The sequence below is a fragment of the Polyodon spathula genome, chromosome 16 (assembly GCF_017654505.1).
Source record: "Polyodon spathula isolate WHYD16114869_AA chromosome 16, ASM1765450v1, whole genome shotgun sequence".
NCBI lineage: Eukaryota > Metazoa > Chordata > Actinopteri > Acipenseriformes > Polyodontidae > Polyodon > Polyodon spathula.
Genome location: NC_054549.1, coordinates 10,890,386 through 10,912,226, shown reverse-complemented (window position 1 = coordinate 10,912,226; position 21,841 = coordinate 10,890,386). Strand labels below are relative to the sequence as shown.

The window sequence follows — 21,841 nt, the reverse complement described above, 5'->3', positions numbered from 1 at the left end:
CAGTTCCTGCATGCTGCCCACCCTGCATATCACACAGTCTTAATTGTTCACACAGCCACAAGACTTGTGTGGGAAAAGTCCTACTCACACCACCTCACAGGTGACTGGCTAACAGCTTTCAGTCTCATGAGACACCTGAGCAAAACAGCACTGCTTCGTGCTGCTAATGCACCTGCTGAGCCGTGTCTGTATCTCTGTTACCTGGTTTGTTGCACGACGGTCGAGTCTGCCTGTCATTCTGCCGTTTCTGTAAAACAACTAATTGCACTGCATTTGCAGTTAGGATGTCAGTGAACCTGAACCAGCAGCACATAATGCAGTTTCAATAAAGGAGTTAAAAGCTTTCAGTGTCATTTCACTGTAATGCTTTACAGTGTTTGCAATGACTCTGACTTTGCAACAGTTCTGGGTTACGTTGCTCCAGTTCTGTGTTTGTAAAAAGAATTCTAAATGTTTTCTTCATTCCATTCAAATCAGCTCTGCAAACCCACCTGCCCCATACACAGGTGGAGCGGAAAGGCCACATGATTTGAACGGACAGATTTCATGATAATTACTCATTACTGGAGCAACCAAAACCTAGAGCCGCTCAGAATGGAAAATATCAGAGAACAAAACATATTCCACTTTAAACAGCAAATTAATAGATCTATCTATCCATCCAGCTATAGGGCCCTTTGTAGTCATCTTTCCAAAGAAAATGCAGATCTGATCGCTATGGAGATATTATAATTACTATGGGATATGAGATTTTACTACAAGGAATGCTTAAAAAAAAAAAAAAGAAAAAGAACGACTATTAACCAGCCAAGAAGCAACAGCTTTGAGAAAACAGTGCATGTTCTAATCATTATCCCCTGTCAGCATTGGTCCAAGGGCAAACTCAATCTCCTGGCACTCCTGCCACAGCTTGCAAGATCAGCCTATTGAGCCCTCCCACATGAATCAATGAATAACTCAAGGGCCTTTTTTAATATAAAACTTCATGCAGTCTCCTTTACAAGCCCCGTAATTACAGTACGGAAACCACCGCTGCACTGTCCCTCTCGACTTCTAATGAAAACTCTTCCCATTGATTTCAACAGCCTTTAAATTGGGCTCAGTGCAACACATTTAAAAGGCATGTCCAGCACTGTATGGAATTGCCATTGCATGCCAGCGGGTTGGGACAATAAATCAATTTGATTACTGTAGATTAAAAAGGCTTGATTGAATTTGTGATGCCAGCGAACCAGCAAATCCAATCGATTGAGCGTCCGGTCGTACCTTTCTTGATCTTGCGGTGGAAGTTGATGGCATCCACCGAGGCGGTCACGATGTTAGTCTTGCAGTGTCGGGCAGCAACGATCCCAGCCACCTCATCCATCAGCTTCATAGTGACTCCTGAGAAGAAAGAGACGCACACTGGTTAGAGACACGACCACTTGGGGAACTCCGGGGTATTGATCCTTCCCGGACAAAGGATTGCTAGGAAGGAATTGTCTTCTCAAGGCATCAATGCTACAACAAATGGTGCTTCACCTCTGCTGTCAAAGAGCAGATGTGTAAGATCTCCCTTTTTATCGATGCTTGCAAGCATTTGGAGTTATATCGAAAGCACCTTTGCACAGACTGGATATATAAAATAAAATGAGTAATTGTAATTAGAAGCACTCAGACGGATTGCAAACATCACAAAACAAACTATGCAATATGTTAGCAGGATCTACTGTCCTGGACTCAAGTTTACTACACACTTTTTGTTGTTAGCTTGGAAATCATAACATCCCCCAAGACAAGTGTACAAAAAAAAAAAAAAACACACAACAAAAAAACTCAGAACCTTTGATGGCTAGTGCTTGTGATGGGTATTGAAGAAGGGCTGCGGTTTGCGATGTGCAATGTGCTTGAGACAGCCCTGTCCAGCCCGGTGTATGCTGGGAGCTGCTGAATGTTGAGATTGCCTTGGTTTTAAGGGCAGCTCAGTTGAATGGGTTCATTGTTGAGCTGCCTTGACTGCCTCCCTTGTCTGGAGTGTGGTTTTCCCTCTGCTGGTTTGGCTGAAAGATGATTAGCACAGCCAGGCTTATTTGCGCTATTGTCCTGCAGTAGCCTCAAGGTCTTTTTCATGAATGGCTTCCTCCAACCGGTCCTTTTGTTTTAGTAATACTATTCCTTAAATAACATTAAGGAGTGGTTCTTAGCTTTGTGCTTCACAAGGCTATACAAGGACACACTGAGATATGCACTAAGAGTAGGCACACACGCAGACACACACACTGAGTGAGCAGTGCTGGCAGCCTTGTGACACTCACTGCTGCTCCCGGCCCACCCTCCCCTCTCCCTAACACAGGATGACAGCTCAAGAAAATGTCGATGCCACGGTCTCACTGTGCTCGCTTGCTGACTACACTAGCGCAGAGTAATCAGGCAGGGCTACAGCAAGGATGCACACACACAGTACAAGCAATGCACCACCTGAGCTCTGTTTAAGTTTAACTCAATGCAGAGTGCCAGGGTGGTAGTGACGTTCCGGTGTGGTTGGAAAGGCATGTCAAACAAGCGTCAGCATTTGTAAATGCTTTCAATAGCCTGACGTTGTATTGACATAAACAAATAAAGAAGAATATTATTTTTGGCCCAGGGCAAAGGTGAGTCAAATATCTGCATGGGAACCCATACGGAATGTTCTCCACAGCTAAAAACTGCTTATCAGATTTAAAAAAATAAATAAATTTAAAAAATCAGGGCAACTATTAATAACATATGCATTGGATTTTAAGCCACATAAGAATCGCTGGACATTGCTTTGCACTTGAAGCCCTCTATCAAAGTCTCTCTGATCTGCTGTTTGCCCATCCCTGCCAGAAGATGACCTGCAACAGTAAGATGCAGCTTTTATACATTGCAGAATACTGCACAGTATCTGTGTCGTTTTCTATATATCCTGAAGGCATGTCAAGCTCCCGGTTTCGGAAAGCACACACAAGACCCTGTGTGAAAACTCCAATGAGCTGCTGCAGCACTGCTTTGGCTAACCCTTAACTGACGTCTGTTGCAGTTACGTTAACAAAGAACTAATTGCCATAGAAATGTATACAATGGTAATGAAGGTCATTACTGGAATGAGATCATCTCGCTAATGCCCCTGTTTTCACAGTGAGAGGCTGAACACTGCAAGAGCCCCATTGTAATGGAACCATGTCATTAAATCAAATGCAAATGTTGTTTTTGCCTCACTGCTGGATTACAAACTACTGTATGACAAATGGAACCTTACTTTCATTAGGGTTACAGACCCTTCGATCCTTGTCTCGGATTTAAATCTATAAATTTTACATGCCATGAAAACTTTCTTTAATTTAATGTAGAAAGGAAAGGTTTGCAGTCTCCTTAAAAAGCTTTACCAGCTACAGAGAACTATTATCACTGCACTGCAATAACACAAAGTTATAATTCTCCAATGCCAAGTGCCGAGCTGTGCCCCTGCTCACCCCATGTAGGGAGCAGTGTGTTTCTCGAAATGGCATATGACTCTCACTGATCACATTCGCGGAGACAGAAGATCGAATTACAACTCTCTGATACCTTATTGCGAGTTGAGGACTTAAGTTTTATAGCCTCACTACAACAACAGCATTTTCATTTCAGGTGCAACGCTGGGCTGCCAGGGTCCGACGTGCCCACGTGAGTCCGAATATCAATGACAATATCCTGACCCAGAAGGCTATAACCTGCACTTCTCCAAATTACTGTAGGGTGAAACTTAAAATTAACGAAGTTAAAGGGGGGTGGGGGTCTTGATCAGAAAGCATGTTCTTCTACAAAGCGAGATCCTTTTTTCAATATCTCACTTTGTTTTTTTTTTTGTTTTTTGATCACTGAGCTTCAGTAGGGGGCGAGAACAGAAGGTTTTTGTCGGAGAAGTAATCGTCACCATTCTCTTTCTTTGTTTTTCTCATTAGTGAAGAACCCGCCACCAAACCATGCTGCTGCACAAGTCTATTTTTTGCTTGTTTGATCTGAATGGCTCCACTGCAGACCACAGGGGTAGTGACACTTTTTAATAAGTCTTTTTAACGGGGAGACTTTCAAAACCTTTGGCCTTTTCAATTGATACCCTACTGTAAGTGATATGCAGTTGTTCAAATCCCTGTATTTCTCAATACTGCTGGAATAAAGTTCCAGATTATGATGCACAGGCGGTAGTTGATTACATTCTGACCTGGAGACACGGGTCACTTTTATCTCCTCTCTCGCAATCCAGTACCTTCACAGCAGATAATATCACCTGCCATTCACAGCCATGCAGAACACATTTGCCACAGTAGAACGTATCACCTCGCCGTGCTTCTAGCTTCAGTGCTCTGTTCGACTTGACAACGTTTTATGGTCTAAACCTGACATTTCCAGCACGTAACCTTCCCAGGAATAAGTCCCCCTACTAACTGTTCTTATCTACACAGGCGTGTTGGAATTCAGCGCTACTGTCAGTCTCAGTGAAAATGAAAATGACAGTGTGTTGCAATCTCATGTGCAGATCCCGCTGTGAGAGACTTTAAAACGTCTGTACCTCCTCGTTCAGGTCTCTGAACTTTGTGTTTCCAGTAATGACCCTTAAGACATGGCAGAGTCTCGTGCGAGAGACTGCTGGTCGCGCGAGATTCTAATGAGAGATGGAGGGAGAGTTCGCTGTAAATGGGGGGCATATGTTTTGTTGCATCCTTTGTTCTGTTATCGACGTAGAAGGCAATATGCCCAACACCTATATGCGTATAGCATTGAAATACATCCCAGTATCAGCAGCCTGAGAGATTCTGGACAAAACCTATTTTTTAAAGACCAAAACCTCTGTTAGAAAGAAGCAAATACATTTTCCCTCTGCAGAATCAGACATGTGTTTTTTTTTTAATCAAAGACAATTATGATAATTAATATGCTGATGCACTAGGCTACAGACTGACTCCTGGACCTTGCTTGCCAAAGCTTGCTAGCAAAGCTGTTTCAGGGGCTGCCTGTTTTTTTTTTTTTTATTCTCCAATTAAGGTTCTATTTTTAGCATCGCCCGGTGCTCAAAGTCGCTGATGTAGCAGAGGGATCGTGGAGGCGCAAGCAAGGCTCTGGAAAACTGTAAGTCCTTGTCCACACTACAGGTTCACAGCTCCCTGGTGCAGCCGCCTTGTACCTTGTAACAAACTTAATTAAAGACGTCTACCCCCTTTTTCCCTTTTAGAAGCGGATTGCTAGAAGGAGAGCATTCACTTGGACTGTGTTGTCACCATAGGTGGCAGAAATGGTGTTGTCTTTCTCAGAAAAAAACATTTTAGGTCAACATCTTAATCTCCCTAAAAAAAAAAAAAAAAGTCTCATTCCACTGCAGTGCTATGGTGCCATATCATATCAAATCAAATACTCAATTGTCAGAATTGGGGTCGATCCATGTATGAAGAGACCCGGAGTGGTCCCATAGCAATGCCTATTATATGACAGGAAGAGGATTGCGCTACCCATCTAATGAAACTTTCTCCCAGAGTGCTGGCACAGCCTGCTAAGGGGACCTCCGTCATTATTTCCAATGAAGTGGTAAGAAAAAGAAAAAGTGACGAATGAGATCGCATTAACGGTGATTTATTTCCATGTCGTGAGCACTGTGTCCCAAATGAATCAGCCTGCCCTCTAGACCCAGCTGTCATTGACTCGCTATTAATCAAAGGGGGTTTACACCTTGACGCCACTTTCCAGCGGGCTGCGGAGGCCAGGGGGGCAGGCAGTCTAGAGATGTGCCTCCACGACGCTGGCACGGGAGGAAACGAACTCAATAAAGCAGGTAATGAAACAACGATCATGTGGCTTTACACTGTAGGAAGATTGTATTCAGGGTAGGCCATGATAGAAGAGAGTAGGAAATGGCACACTTTAAAAAGTTACTTGACCTTGAATGCACATCCACAGATGAGCATCTTCCAAACCGTGCCGCGGTCACTGCACTTCGCTAGCGTGGTATTTTGAGTAGCGACTGGACAGGTATTGACACAGAAAGAGGTAAAGACAGAGTCTTCCAGCTTTCTGTGTGATTCCAAAGGGTACAGACCAACAACCACTCAAAATGAACCTCACCAGGAGCGAGCGTGCCAAAAGGAGCGCCTCTCCGTGATCAGATCCCTCATGGTGATTTACCCCCAGATTTTTCCCTCATCAGTCCCACGCGGGCACTGAAAACAACAAAAGCCACTTTGAAAAAATTCAGCCTCCTCCAGTCCAGGGGCTTTCATTACAAACTGCAAAATCACTTCTATATTTAGACCTGTAAATGTAGGCTTTGGGTTGTTTTTTTTTGTTTTGTTTTTTTTGATTCCCAAGAGCGTGTTTTTTTAATCACTGTCTACAACTGTGTAATTAAAAGACTTCCACTGCTTCATAATGAGACGTTGCTATAGTAACACATCTTGTTAATATCGGCAGAAAGGCCAACTGGGCTTGACTGCCGTAGGTGTTTTGTTTTTTTTAGGGGAATAAATTAATGTCGTTGTTGAATCTCAGTAGATGCAATCTGCTGCTCTGAAACCTACACACTCTGCAATTTTTTTTTAAAGTAGGTGGGCTTACTGCCAAATGCTTTCTCTTAAACGTTTACATATAAATGATTGCACCACTGAATTTGCCTTGGACTATACAGGCACTAAAGGCAAGTCTCTATTTGAGACACACGCGTATTTTTGACACTTTATCACTTGGATAACATTTTGAGCCACGTTCACAAACAGAACTACATTGTAATAACTATCAATAGTTCTTACTTTTATTGGTAACTGCTGTGTTATTACATGGACACTTGTCAAAAACATCTGGTTACCTGATGCAATTACATAGTGACAGGTCCAGTGTAATTACACATTTGCACCACCATGTAATAGATATTGGTGGTTACCTAGTTATTACCATGTTATTACACAATAATGCATAATACCAATACATGATATAAACCTGGTACAGTGGTTTGTGTATATAGCCATTAAACTCTAAAACACACTATTAACACATCTAAAACTGCTCTTTCCCCTAAATCCTGTTGAATCGAATTAGTTGGTGTCAGTTTGCTAATTTCATTAATTTGTTCATTCATTAGGCCTTCTGTACACTTGTATTAGAATGAAGACCCAGTTGAAAGTCCATTCAGTTGCATACAGGGAGACTGATGTGCAATGACACAAGCACAACCTGGATCCCCCTCGACTGTAAATGTCATGCAGGAGGGGTTGCGACAGTCCTGAGCGGCGCGGATAGAACGGCTTTGTTTTGACTTCTTGATTATTTGGCTCGTTTCCGAACAAACACAAAATCCGACTTGCACTGCTTTTGAATGATGACTGATGAAATCTGGTTGGAGGTTGTAATTATTTTTACGAGGCTCGGCTGGAGGGCTCCCAGTTGTATTTCTTTACCGATCTGTTTGCCTGATGGATACTTTGCTGTTGTGAGCGCTGCGTCGTTGTGGCAGGAGTGATTAATCCAGGCTGGAGATAAACGTCTGTGGACAGCTACAAGGCAGATCTACAAGCAGATCTATAAAATATGAACAAGCTTCATACTTCTGATGTGATGTAAGCGCTTCATGCTGCCGACAGAAAAAACAGCTCAGCTAGACCGACACAAACGCACACTACTGGACGTTAAAATGTGCAGTGAGAAGCTTTCACTGCCCTACATGCTATCACTAGGCTTAGTTAAACTATAAACAAAAACACAACTTCACAAATGCAAGCTCACTGTTTGTTTTTATTTCCCTTTATTAAAAAACAAACCTATGTGCCCTTTCCAATCTCTGAGCATTTAACCACGGTTTCCATGGAAACAAGCACAAGGCCAGTAATTGGGAGCACATGACTGGAAAACGAGAATAGAGAGAGGAAGAGGGATGCGTTCAAAAAACACAACCCAGATTCTACACTACACCCTCTTGCCTCTCTTTTGACTTGCTGTAATGTGTGTCCCAGAGGGGTCTTAGCATGAGGTTGTCCGTTCCCCACACTGAAAATGCAAACCCGATAAAAAATTTTAAGTCCTACAAAGCATTTGTAAATGCCGTTCCCTACAGTTTCTAACTCTCAAATAGGAGCCAGCGTTTACCGTCTTGCAAACTGACGATGGGGAATTAATTCTGCAGAACCTGGGGGCTCTGTGAGTTTGATTATTAACATCCCAGCAAGGAAACCGTTCTGCTTCTTCAAGCCATGGGGCTTCACTGCCTGAGCATGAAACTGCAGTGGAGAGGGCTGACTGAACTGCTGAAGATAATAATAACAAACAGTGTAGCAGGAGAAGAGGAAACACAGGGAGATGCCTCGGGCAGAGTCACTGACACGATGTTGGGTCTTCACTAAGCCCCCAGGGAAGTTCTACTTCCGCAGAATGAGTTGCATTGTTCCGAGTGCAGATTAGAGGCCACGGGAATCAAAGTCTACAAATCAGACCACCGAGGGAAGCACTGGAGAGCAACTGGAAAAGGGACTTCCACGAGTTTTTGTTTTAAACAGAGTCAATAATAATAAAAAGCTAGAAAGATCAATCTTTCAAATCAAATCAATGGGAAAACTAAAGCAGGTTTTTCAAGAGGTTAGGAGTCAGGAGACCTCTACAACTTTTAATGCATGACAACGAACCCGACAACGTATGGAAGCTACAATCACATCCCACATACACAAATGAGACATCGTGATTGTGAAGCAAGTTCTAAGATCAGCACGTTTTCAGAGATGAACAAAAATCTGGTATAAATCTACCAAGGCATAAAAAAAAATTCCAGCGACTTGCTCAAGAATGTGCACACAAAGTTTTTATTGTTGTACAAATCCTGCTGTAGATCATCATTTCAGAGTGAAATATGCATCCACACTAGTACTCTGAAAACTACAACCGCGTCACTAGGGATATGCACCGCCCACAAGAGAATAACCGGTAAATAAATCTGTATGGAAAAATTATGTTTTTGTGCAGAGTGTTTTAGTTGTTTGTTTTTTTTTTTCCAATTTAGCAGAGCTGCACCACAGAATCAATTAATTTGATGTAACATGACATCTGTTTTCCATCTTTTGCACAGCAATATTTTCTAACGCAGCAGTATTTATTTATTTATTCATTTTTTTATGGCAGATTACAACATGTTATGCATGACCGAACCGCATAAAAACATCAGGAAGCTTTTATAGGAATAAAAGCAATCTGACCTCATTCTGCAGAACTCTGGGTTACTGCACATTTGGGGAGAACAGGTTTGATGCTGCAAAAGGCAGCTGGAAGGGGTCGTCATGAACAAATTCTACTGAATGCACCTCAGTTAACAGCTCATTCCAGACAAGAAAAAAAAAAAAGAATAGTGGGCGTGATTCTCCAAGCTCTTTATTCCAATTGGTGATTGGGAAAACACATGCGATGTACAAGTCTAAAACCAATAAGAAACAACTTCAGACTGCTCACAAGCCTCTCAATGAAATGTAAGATTGTTCGTTTCTGGTTTGGTGACTTTATCGGGTGCAGTTATACTGGCTGCAAAAATCGTGTGAATGAGCAGATTCCCGGGAACAAAACTGCTCATGCTTGCCTGCAGAACCAAAGCATCTGGGTGCCATGGTAATCTGGGGGCAGTGATGCAGCACATAGGTGCCCATATAGTTCAAAGCCCTCACAGATGCTTTGCTAGGAAATCGCCATGCCCTTGTGATTGCGACGGTATAGATAGCAATCATGCTTTTGTTTCTGTGTCCTTCTCAAGCTTCTTGGAGCCAAGCTCTCATTTTAAACCGTGCAATGAAAGCAGACGCTTAAAAAAAAGTACTGAGGGCTGTTAGGGATATTATGCTACCTGTTGGGTCTGAAAGCGCTTCTTGGTGACAGCCCCAAGGCCAAGCAGAGGCAAAGGCACGCATCCCAGCACTGCGTTTCCAGTGACAGGCTTGAACTCCTACAGAGGGGCTGGCATTGCAAACAAAGCCTATTTCAGTGGCGGTGCAGTCCTCCAATGCGGACAGCTGAAGTCAAGACCAGACTTGCTGTATATTAATTAAAGCAGCGTGTGGGAGTGATGATACAATTGTGCCTTATGAGCATTTGGTGATATACTGTATACTCTGTTGGTTTCAGCTGCGGCTTGGGTTATAGAGAAGGGGAGATTGTGAGATATCTGAACATTTATTTTGCTGTTGTTGGAAGCCAGCTGTCAATCAGCTGATCTCCGTATCACAACGCTTAGGAAATACCGAGACACCAAAAATTCATTCGACAACAAACCCGGGGAGATACGGGATTTTGAAAACAGCACGACAGTGGCTCGAAGAAAGAAGCGACAATTCTGCCATCTTAATAAAATCGCTCCGTTTTTCCGGATCATGAAGTCATGTTTTGTTTTGCTTTTTTTTTTTCTAGGAATACCGTCGTAAGCTTTGGGCACGACATCCCCCCCCCCTCCCCCGCCCCCCAAAAAATAAATAAATCCATCTCTGTCACCCAAACAATGGGGAACTCGAATCACCACAGTGTTATCTGCAGTGTTACAGATGCCCTCTGATCCACACAGCCCTGTTGATCTGCCTACAATTAAAAGCATGCTTACCCAGTCAATGCAGTGAATTCAGCCAGTGCCAGAAGGGGCTGTTAAGGCTCCCTAGCTGGACTGATTGAAAACATAAACTTGTCTCATTCATTGATTTTGTGTAATTGATTATGTGGTAAACTGCTAGTATCATGAAGCCTACAATTACACGGTGCAGGAACAGGCCCTTCCCTAGATTCAACCCAGCCCTCTGATTGGTTGCGAGGTTGTATGTAAACTGTCAATTACATCCAGCCAAAGGATTCTAGAACAGGAATGTTGGGGAAGCCCTGAAGATTCTAATTATTTTTGCTGAGCATCCCTTTGGATTGAAGTGTAGGAGTGCTCCTGTAAGTGTGCGAGTAATTAGTTGTTTTGTTTACCCAAAATGGCCATGATTTATGCAACACAAAAACTCCTCAAGTATGCATTGCCATTGATCTGAGTCCACAAAACGATTTCATGTAAATATATAAGGAAGCATTGCGTTTCAAGAGCTGCAACGTTAAAGAGCCAGCTGATGTTTTAAAACACAAGACTGATGTATAGAATACTCCTCAAGACCCCCCTGTTTAGACTGCACTTGTAGCTCTCCTGATCTTCCCCTCCTACTCTGCAATGGGCTTGCCTGACACCAGCACCACGTTACTGGATACTCAGCTGATGCACTGTCCTTGCACTATTGCACTGCTAATATGTCATTGTAGATATAACTTGTTGTAATCCTAGTTGATATTTCAGTAGTATTATTTGCCCTTACTGTAAACTGCACTGTATTCAAACATTAATCTTGCACTGTAACACCTGTACTGCTCTGTAACACCTGTAAGCCGCCTTTGTTAAAGACATCTGCCAAATAAATAAATAATAAAAACAAAAATTAACAGCATGAGTCAGAAGTTACCTCCACTGCACAAGGAGCTGTCAATATTTCAGCTGCAAGCCCTGACACCAAACTCCATTAAAAAAACAGTTAGCGAGAGATCTGTCAATAGACTAATAACACCTTGTGGCTGCCCACGGGCTGCCAACAGAGCAGAAAGCCTCAGTGATGTGTGAAATCTGTGCAAACACCAAGCACTGTGCTCCTTTTAATGAGCATGTGAGACTGGGAAAAAAAAAAACACACTGAAGATGCATTTCAAATCGGTGTACACCTACACAAGCAACCAGCAAGAGCCAGCCTAGGATTGATACTAGCAAGCACAAGATTCAACATTAAAACATGACTGCAGCGATCGCCTGGCGTGTTTATCCAAGACGACTTAAAGGTGTTACAATGCAAGATGCATATTTACACACAGTGCAGTTTACAGTAAGGGCAAATGATACTGCTGAAATATGAACTAGGATGCATCATCTCAATAGACGTCATCTCAATAGATCTCTCACACGTTCCCCAATGTTGTTGCTTAACAAAATCTACTGCATAGTGTGGGGTGTTGACAGTGGAACTGCTAATACAGTCAAAATCTGGTACCTCAAGGACTAAAAAAAACCCAGAAAACACATGAATAAGTAATATTTCATTTAAAAGCTGCAAGTCATGCACAATATCCCAAAATGTCAATACATGTGCACAGTGTCACATACAAACACTGTATTTTATTAACGTCAAGTGAGCACTGCATTTGTGGAAAATGTGACATAAAGGCATTTGAAAAGTATTCTGAATCGTGGTAATTTACAAATGCTTTATAAAATCTCATTTAATGTGGGGTTGAACATTCTACTGCAAGGTTTTCTGTCCTGCCCCCATCCCCACACAATAAGCACTCCTGGTTACAAGCAAAGCACACTCTTCTGAATGTGTTTGTCACTGTGCTCTAAATAATCCCTCTGTGTTGCATGGCCGTTCTACTTGTGCAACCACCTCATTCACTGTCGCCTGCTTTAATCTGAAAAGCAGCCCTTTGCAGAAACAATGGAACCGCTTAGAAACAACACAAATACAATCAAATAAAATTAAAATAAAAACGTTACATATAACACGTCACGTCATTTTAACTGGATTTTTCTACTGCTGTTTTCCACCGTCACCGCTTTCAAAGCCGAGCCCACGAAAATACAATTCCGATGCATGAAAAGTGTTTGGGTGAAGGGCAGAGTTTACTGTGGTAATAAACAACCACACAGAGATATTCTTAAACTGAGATGTTATGCAATGCAATAATCCCAAAAGGGATGGCACCCGGCAATCTTTTCAACTTACCCAAGCCACGTAGTCTTTTGCATTCTAGTCTATACAAGTTATCTGCTTCTAAGCTTCTTTACACCTGGGTTAACAGTGAAATTCTCATCAGTTTTGTTTTCCTCTCGTTTAGACTTGTCATAATAAAGACCTCCCCGCTTCTAAATGTCGGGCCTGTTTTCTGTATTTCCTTCATTCAGGATGCAAAGGGCTGGGGGTTTAGTTCGTGGGCACCCCTTTCTACATTGAATGAAAGCAGACGGACTGCTGTGAATGTTCTGTTCGTTCTAGAATGGAAAAGTGTGTTACGATTTCATGCAGTAAAACCATTTTGCCATGGAAACCGCAATCCTAATAGACAGACAAATTCATAAGGTACAGTAGATTCATGCAAATAGACAGTTTACGGAATGTCTTGCAAAATAATCAGATTATCAGATTTCCTTTAATTGCACGTCAACAGTACATAGCCTTAACCCTAAAGTTCCCAGGTTATAGCACAGAATAATAATAACAGAATGGGGAATTCATTTCAGCGCAACAACGCGACAAAAGCCATGAAATAAGATTCACTCCAGTTGGGTCCCACAGCCAAATAAATGTGTGCAGGCGATGGATTTACAAGCTGCGGGTTTATCATATCGCTGATCAGGAGGTAACGAAAGGAACACAGGATTAATGTCATAGGGGAGTAATGAAAACACTTTACAATGCATGGCAGAGCAGATGAATAGGCTGCTTGTATGAGCAATTGAATACACTGAATGCAATGTGCTCTGCTATGGCAAGATTTCATTTATTTTTTTACGATGCTTGACTACACTATGCTATGCTTCTATCTTGGTACACCACCCTATTTTAAGAAATGAATAGCTTATAAAGTGTATAAAGTGATTTTCATCAACTCTCAAGACCCACCTGTTCTCTCTTGCTTTCCATGCTCTTTAAGCCTGATATCTGCTACTAGCTGCTGTGTTGCTGCTACTATTCTATGTATTCTGCTGCTATCCTGTATTCTGCTCTTTCCACTGCATTTAGTTTACTATTTCATGTATTATGCTACTATCATGTATTACGCACTTTCCACTGTATTTAAAGTATTATGGATTTTCTCGTTTTTACTGCATCTTGTAAAGCGCTTTGTGATGGTGGTCCACTATGAAAGGCGCTATATAAAATAAAGACTGATTGATTGATTGATTGACTGACTGACTGCAGTATTTTGGGCACAGCAGATTTAGCAAGGAGCCTGTTTGATTAAACTCCCAGAACTGACCTACATTGTTAGTTTAGGGATGGAAATAAAGACAGCATTTTCAGACAGTCCGCTGTGTCTTATTAAACTCATCGTGAAACCGGGAGTACATCAAAGTACTATGCAATGGGAGTCTTATTTCCATCTCTGACTTTCAATACTAAACCTACACTGGAGGAGCTGTGAAACCCAGGACCTTCCAGACCCTGTTCTGTCCCTCGTGTCTGAAAATAAGCAGCTGCATGAGACGCACCTCCATGCACAAATCCGTGCAGAGTGCAGTCTGACGGGCCCACGAGATGGATCAGGCTGGACTGGCTGAATCCCACAGTGTACTCTTCTAAAAAATAAAACAAGAGAACAAAACATAAGAAACATACAGCGGGCTTGCACATGGCACACACTTATCAGCCAAACCCAGGATCTGAACTGTTCCGGCTGGTTTCACAGGACAGTGCTAACCATGGATCTGTGAAACCGGCCTTTGAAGCATGCAATATACAAAAACTGCAGCTGACAATGATGTACAGCACACCAGATACAAATAGAGTGTTGTAATAAAAGTGTAGCCCGATGTCTTTAGTGCGCAGTGTTTCTGTTTTTGTTTTGTGCCGGGTTTGACTGACCGAGACAAAGGAAAACATTGTGTTAGTTCTTTCTTTAATCTTTTATAACGAACAGGCCTTGTTCTCAGAAATGATCAATAGCACGCTAAGCTGCTTCATGTCTTTCTCTTGCATGAATTCAGCTATGATTTATTTATTTATCTATTTATTTATTTATTAACATGGCAAGTTTAACGGAACAGAGAAAAATTTCAAAACTGACAGCTGCCAGGGCAGTTTTAATGTTATAGCCTTACAAGTACCAAATAAACTACAATTCTGATAAAGATAACCAATGGGCTATGGCCAACTAAGCATGCTATTTTGGGGCTTTTAAAAAGCTCCTATTAGGCGAGCAGCTCCATCATTATAATGAAATCCTAGAGAATGCATGTACTGTACGCTGCACAGCCTGGAATTGTGTTTTTTTGTTTTTTTTCTTACCCGTGGTTGTCTGAAATCAAACTCCACAAAGAGAAATGAAGGTTATGGTTCTCCATAACGTACCTCCAAATATAAAAATAAAAGCCTTACCTTTAGTTTGTCTGTCTGCAACGTGGGCAGCGCAAGGCAATGGAAAACATCAATTAAACACACTGTTGTATCGTTAGCTGTTTCTTTTTTTAAAATTCTGTAGAGCGTTCTAAAGATGAAATAAAAGCTAAACTCTTGTGTGTGACACTGTGGCCTGTCCTGGCAGATACAGGGTTAAGAAGTTATGGATTACTCATTACACTTACCCAGAGGCTGTTGTAAGAATAACACATCAAGCAGAACTGCGGTATGTTCTGATTTGTGCAATTATTAACGTCTTATTAACAATGGAATAACTCATCACTACCCCCCCTCTAGGCTATACCAGAATGGTTCAGTTAAGGATTCCTCTGATTTAGAATGTTTCAGTAAACACTGAAATAAAAGGCACTTTGTAATATGAAGTCCCCATGGCACACTGTACCATTGCAAATCCTACAAGATTTCTTAGGCTTTCAGTACAACTTTTAAATGGTACACTGACCGCTCTAGACAGATTTGGGGCCAGGAAAATAAACGTAGACTGTTTTAATGACAAGACAGCGTGATGTTTTCTGTGTATTAGGGTAGACCCAGTAATGGAAATAAGACTCCGAGTACTGCAGAGCAGATTCATCCATTCCAGGTTTTAATACGAGCCACATTAGCCACAGTCTATAGGCAACAAGCTCAGGCGTGTCTTACTAAACTCATGGTAAAACCAGGAATGGAGCAAACTGCTATGCAGTGGGTCTTATTTCCATCCCAGTGGCATTGGATCAGCAGGCACGTGGGAAATAAAAAGCCGTGGTGATGCCTCGAGTCACAAAGCCGTGTTTCCACAGATCTCATGTGAAGTTGAAAGGGTGTCTGGATACCTGGGCTGATGACGGGAATGATGGCTTCCCCGTTCCTCTCTTTGCTCTCCAGCCTCTCCATCTTCTGAGCTTCGTAACGTTTCTTCCCTTCCTCTTCCTGCTCCGGGCTGGCGTACTGCGGAACCACGAACAAAACAAAAGCCTGGTTACAGCCAAACGTTTCCCCCCTGCCTGCTGGAGGCCCCTGCAGTTACATTTCAGCTTGGAAAACGAATTCCTGAAACCCACTGCCGGCAGACTTACTCCTGAATACATATTACAGGTTCATGCTTAAAACGCAGAGAGAAAAACACCTTCCCAATAAACACCGGCAACAGTTTCACCGGCAATGGCAAATTACATTTCTCTTTTAACACGTGGCAATGTAACGTTTCAAAGTTTGCTAAAAATCGGACTCTATCGGAAGTTAAGGACCCCGTTGAAACACTGACAGAAAGGGCAAACAAGTAACCAACACCGTAAAGAATAGAAGAAAAAAAAACGTTACAGCACATTTTCTATCATCCAAGTCGCTTTGATTAGACGTGGCTGAATGCCTAAACTCTGAGATGGGCATGCACTTGACTTCACTACCGTGCATCTGTCTTCACACACAGCGCCCTTCACTACCGTGCATCTGTCTTCACACACAGCGCCCTTCATTACCGTGCATCTGTCCTCACACACAGCGCCATCTGCCCGGTTTGTGAAGGTAACAGTTTCCTGCTGGAAGGCTGACTGACAGGTGGTGCATGCATTTCTGCATGTGCACGAGGCAATATCCCTCAGAAGACCTGGGGAAGCTTGCATTACAGGGAAACTGAGCTTCAATATACTGCTGCATATCGGCAAAGATGGAGAAGCAACAATGAATCAAACATTGATCACCGCAGCTTTTTGCCTCAATTAAACACGCACTGATCAACAAATCGCCCTGGTGCTCTACTGAGAGACTCCTGTATATATTATGTGCACAGAACTCGCATGTTTCCGGTTGTATTTGAAGGCTCTTGTGAAGAGTCTACACGTATGGTTGTTTTATCACCTGTCTGAGAGTCGAATTCAAATTTACAAGGAGATCTCTGTGTTGTGTTCATGGATCACAGCAGCATTTCATTGCTTGTGTTCCAGTATTACTGTTACACTGTTAAAACAGCATTCCCAACGGGTCAAGCAAATTCAGTACTTACTCACGAGACGGCTGACTAAGCTAAAGAGTTATTTCTAAAGCACTTTGGGAATGGCTCACTCACTTTCCAAGGAATCGGATTTTAATGGTATGCTAACTGCCACAACATGACATTAACAATCCATGGTGCTTTAAAAAAAAAAAAGGAAAGAATTGGAGCTGGAGCAATTCCCAGATTCGAAGTTCATTTCAATACAAAGCACACAAATAGAAAAATGTAGACATAAACCCCGGACCACACAACTTTGTTGATGCCCGTTTCAGGAATTTTCCGTTGGATAATAAACAATGCATTACCTCCAAAATAACTCGGAAAGGGTTGGTCCAATTTACTTTTAATCATTTACTGAGCACAAAAGAACGGAGACAAATACAGAGAACATTTTTTCTCTGGCTTTCGCGGGAGGGAAGGTTTGACTTCTATTAACCCATGAACTTAAAAAAAACAACCCAAAAAACGCTTTTGTCAATCCCAGCAATCCTCTATAACATTAAACTGAACCAAATAACTCAAAGGCTCTGCTGCAGATTGAAAGAGCAATCAGGTTGGCTGATCCACATATAATATGTAGCAGGGATGGATGAGATCCTCATGCATAGCGGGGCGATCCATTCCAGGTTTTTCTGTGAGCTTAAAAACACCTCCTTGCCAAATATCAGACTTATCAGAACGGATGTATTTTTCTCCTTGTTTAGATTCACCGTATATCATTTTATGTGTCAGTCCTCAAACCCTCAGAAGATTAAAGCACCTCTGGTGACCTCAATAGAGCTCTCCGAATCAAGCCCACATTCTAACTACATAAGATCTACCAGAGTAACCTTTAACCTGTCCTCAACACTAATCCCCAGGGGACGTAAGAAACAGCACGTGCTCTTACGCAGGGTCTCTTACACAGTAGGGGTGTATGTAATTGCCTATTCAAAAGAGAAAAAGCTGTCCTTCCCTCACCTTTACAATCAAGTACCAATTAATGGCAATTAACTTCTGCATGGAGTGATTCCAAAGCCGCTGGTTTACAGTCCCCGGGATGTGAGGAGTTAAACAAAAAAAATGATACAAAAGGGAATATATTCGTTATGATGACTCAGATATGCCCTACCTGTGCCGAGCGGCTCTTTGAGGAATAGCGGCATGCAAAATCTCTTTCAATGATCAGATAAAAAATCAGAAAATCAAAAAACATCCACATGCCCAGTAAAAAAGCTTTAACCTCAGCGCCGCTGCCCAGCTGTTTTACTGCCTGTTGAACCCACACGTGCCAACATGTTTTTGGAAAGTAACAATGACTGATTTCTTTCTTCCACGATGCTGACTCCAATGGTTTGACCAGAAACATGCGCAGTATTGTCTCAAAACGCTATTAAACAGATTAAATATAGAGCTACGGTTAAAGCAGTGATGCTTTTCTTTTCTGCCCCCTCCACTTACCTCAATCTGAGGAACGTCGGTGACTTTGTCGACATTTTCAAGAGAGAACGGAACATACCACAGAGTTGCCTTATTTGTTAGCTTTTTGGACCCTGTAAAAAGAGAGACATAAGAACATAAGAAAGTTTACAAACGAGAGGAGGCCAATCGGCCCATCTTGCTCGTTTGGTCGTTAGCAGCTTATTGATCCCAGAATCTCATCAAGCAGCTTCTTGAAGGATCCCAGGGTGTCGGCTTCAATAACATTACTGGGGAGTTTGTTCCAGACCCTCATGATTCTCTGTAAAAAAGTGCCTCCTGTTTTCTGTTCTGAATGCCCTACCAGGTACTTCACCTCATTTGATTCTAAAAGCCGTACTGTGCTTCATTTTAAAAAGTTGCATTCAAAATCTTTCACCTTGCAGAGTAAACTTGCAAACAAATTTTTTTAAAAATCTATGCAAATCTTGTACCTTTTATAAAACTAAATGTCCACCAATTCCAAACTCAAATTTAAAGCAGTACAAGGCGCTTTGAATGTCATGTATTACCTCATTTGATTTACTTAAATAAGACCTGTGGAGCCGCCTTCCCCAGCACATCTAGTCTATAATTCACTGAAGGAAGCACGCACCATGGGTGGAGAAGACTCAGGGGTAGAGATTAAGCACAATGAAAAAAGCTGTAAGTGTTAAGCATCTCTGGGAAAGGTTGTCTGTTCAAATTGATGATAAAATGATTTATTAAAACCAAATCAGCATTTAAAGAGATTATGAAATGAGCAGAGTGGATATTAATTGGTCTCCCCGGTACAGCAGCTAATGGCTCCCAGTAACGGTGAAACCATAACTCTTCATCAGGCTCTGTGCTAACTGGGAAAGCCACCAGAGCCCTTCCCCTCTATCGAGGACAGGGCACTTTGTCAAATAGTGGATAAAATCAACACCAAGTCGAGGATGTTATACCAGCAAGGGAGACTGTCATCTCCAAGCACACTTGATGCACCACAACCTTGTTTTAAGGTCCTGGTATTTTATTTGAAAGAAGGTGCCTCTTCTGAGTTTGCAATCAGCCGATCGTGTCTTTCGACTAAGCGACAGGCATATAATTCCGAATACCCTTACAGGGCCCAGACGAAGGCACAGCAAATCTATGTAAAGTAACACCCATGTCGTCTTCCTACAGCCTGGTACACTATAAACCACAAAAGATAATACATATATATAAAACGTAGCAGAAAGCGTCGGTGAGTGATATCGATTCTGACAGTCTGTTTTTTTGGAATAACGTTTGAATTTTACAGCCAGGCCTAACCAGCCTGGCCGGCTAGTTCCCATGGCAACAACACAAAGATTCTACCAGAACACTATGCCACTGGAGTGCGGAGCGCTGTGAATTTAATTGCATCACACACTTTGGATAAAGAGACAGGAGAGATGCGCATTCGCATGCACACAGCACAGCTTTCGGGGGGGGGGGGGGCTATAAATAGCTCCAGTATTTGCTTTCAAACGCACACGCTCCCCGGAGAAAGAAATTGAAGGTTAACCACAAAAAAATAAATGAAATGCTTCATGCAAGCGGATCATCTGGAAACTGGACTTGAATGCCTGGTTCGTACCTCGAGAGGGTCTGCAAGCTGCAGCATGGAAAATGAAGCAATCAGCTCATGCAGACAGTACACCTGTCATTATTTCTGGATTGCGGCAATGACTCTCTTGCAGGATTTGTTGCTTCAGTTGTAAAAACCTCTGTGCTGTAAAAGCAATAATACCCGATAATAAACTAGCCTGTGAATTAGCAGAGATTACACACCACTGCACTTCTAGTATTGTACCATATTTGAGGCATTACACGCAGCCAGAGGGTGGTTCCAACTTAAGCCTCATGCGAGCTTACCTGTATTCAAATGAGATGTTAACCTACAGCACAGTGCCATCTAGTGTTTAGTAATTGTCATGCCACCCTACATGTTGACACATCTTTATTCTCCATTTATTCGTTTATTTCAGGGCTTCTCAGACTCGTCCTGGGGATTTCAGGAATGCCTGCCACAGCGGGTCTCAGCCTTGTGGAATTGGTTACATTATAATCTTGAATTATAGTTTATCAAATGAAATAATAACCCCCTTCTTGTCAACCTCGTCATATAAATGCAGTATTGTGCACCATTAATATAGCATCACCCTCAAGCAGCCAATCTCAAGGAACTGTAATAATAATAATAATAATAATAATAATAATAATCTTCAGCATTGCTTCAAGAAGGGAAGATTGTATTCATGGATCAAACAGCGAATGAGACAGAGTGAAGACTGGGGAAGGCTGGGAGAAAAACAAAACTTGATTCCAGCCTCGAGTCTCGCTCATTGAAAAAAACAAAAGACAAACCCTTAGGAAGCACAGGCGCACACCTCCAATGCAGTCCACAATAAAAGCATAGGGGGGCGGAAGCGCAGCCCGGAATACAAGTGACACCCATTCACTTAGTTTTATATCAGCAGCAGGACCGTGCAGACTGGGTGAAGGCAGACGCTAATGAAACGTGACAGAAGCAAATAATGTCTGCTCCCATTACCTTCTCTCCCCCCTGGCTCTGCAGGAGCACTTTAAAGACGAAACACCAACACAGAGCGATGCTGAGAGACAGTGCACCCCCCCCCCTCCACCACCACACACACAGCAGTGTATTACTGAACAACACAAACACAGTGCACCCCCCCTCCACCACCACGCACACATGTGCTTCCTCTTTCAGGACTGATTGAAGAGGCCAGCTTTATCATCTACATAAACCAAGCTAGGAGTTAAGTGTTAAGTGTTGACTTGACTGCACAAACTACGAATAAGAGACGAGGAATCAAAGGACCCAGGCTAGACCAGGAGAACATGCCCAGCACCATTACACAACATGACACATTTGCGCAAACCCCACTATTTCAGGATACCTGACAGAATTAAGATAACAGTAAGGGGTGGAGGAATTCAACTATTTTATTGTGCACCCCTGGTGAGAGTTAAACGTGCTGTCCCCTCAAGGGGATAGTCTTGACTGGGGGGAATGGATTGGGGTTTCAGAGCCAACTGGCAACGCTGTAGCATCTAAATAGAGCAGATAAACAGCTGGCAGCCCGGGCAGTGGAATGCTCCCAGGAATGGTATCTTACTATAGGAGACCTCACAGTGCGATGCTGCACACCACACACACACGAGCAATTAACACATTCATCAGGTGCGAGCTTCACCCAGAGCTGCC

General features: G+C 42.5%; 1 protein-coding gene across 6 annotated transcripts in view; it reads right to left on the bottom strand.

Moving 5' to 3' along the window:
* Window positions 1–21,841, bottom strand: part of LOC121328945 (cytosolic acyl coenzyme A thioester hydrolase-like) — a 53,686-nt gene that overhangs the window by 19,472 nt on the left and 12,373 nt on the right. For 4 of the 6 annotated variants that reach the window (XM_041274095.1, XM_041274093.1, XM_041274098.1 and 1 more), the window contains exons 4-8: window positions 18,607–18,698; window positions 16,007–16,121; window positions 15,150–15,164; window positions 14,264–14,350; window positions 1,267–1,383 (exon numbers count right to left, since the gene is read on the bottom strand). In XM_041274095.1, the coding sequence (XP_041130029.1) occupies window positions 1,267–1,383; window positions 14,264–14,350; window positions 15,150–15,164; window positions 16,007–16,121; window positions 18,607–18,698 (426 nt within the window). The remainder of the gene's footprint in view (window positions 1–1,266; window positions 1,384–14,263; window positions 14,351–15,149; window positions 15,165–16,006; window positions 16,122–18,606; window positions 18,699–21,841) is intronic. The other 2 variants (XM_041274094.1, XM_041274099.1) reach the window with 2 other exon arrangements.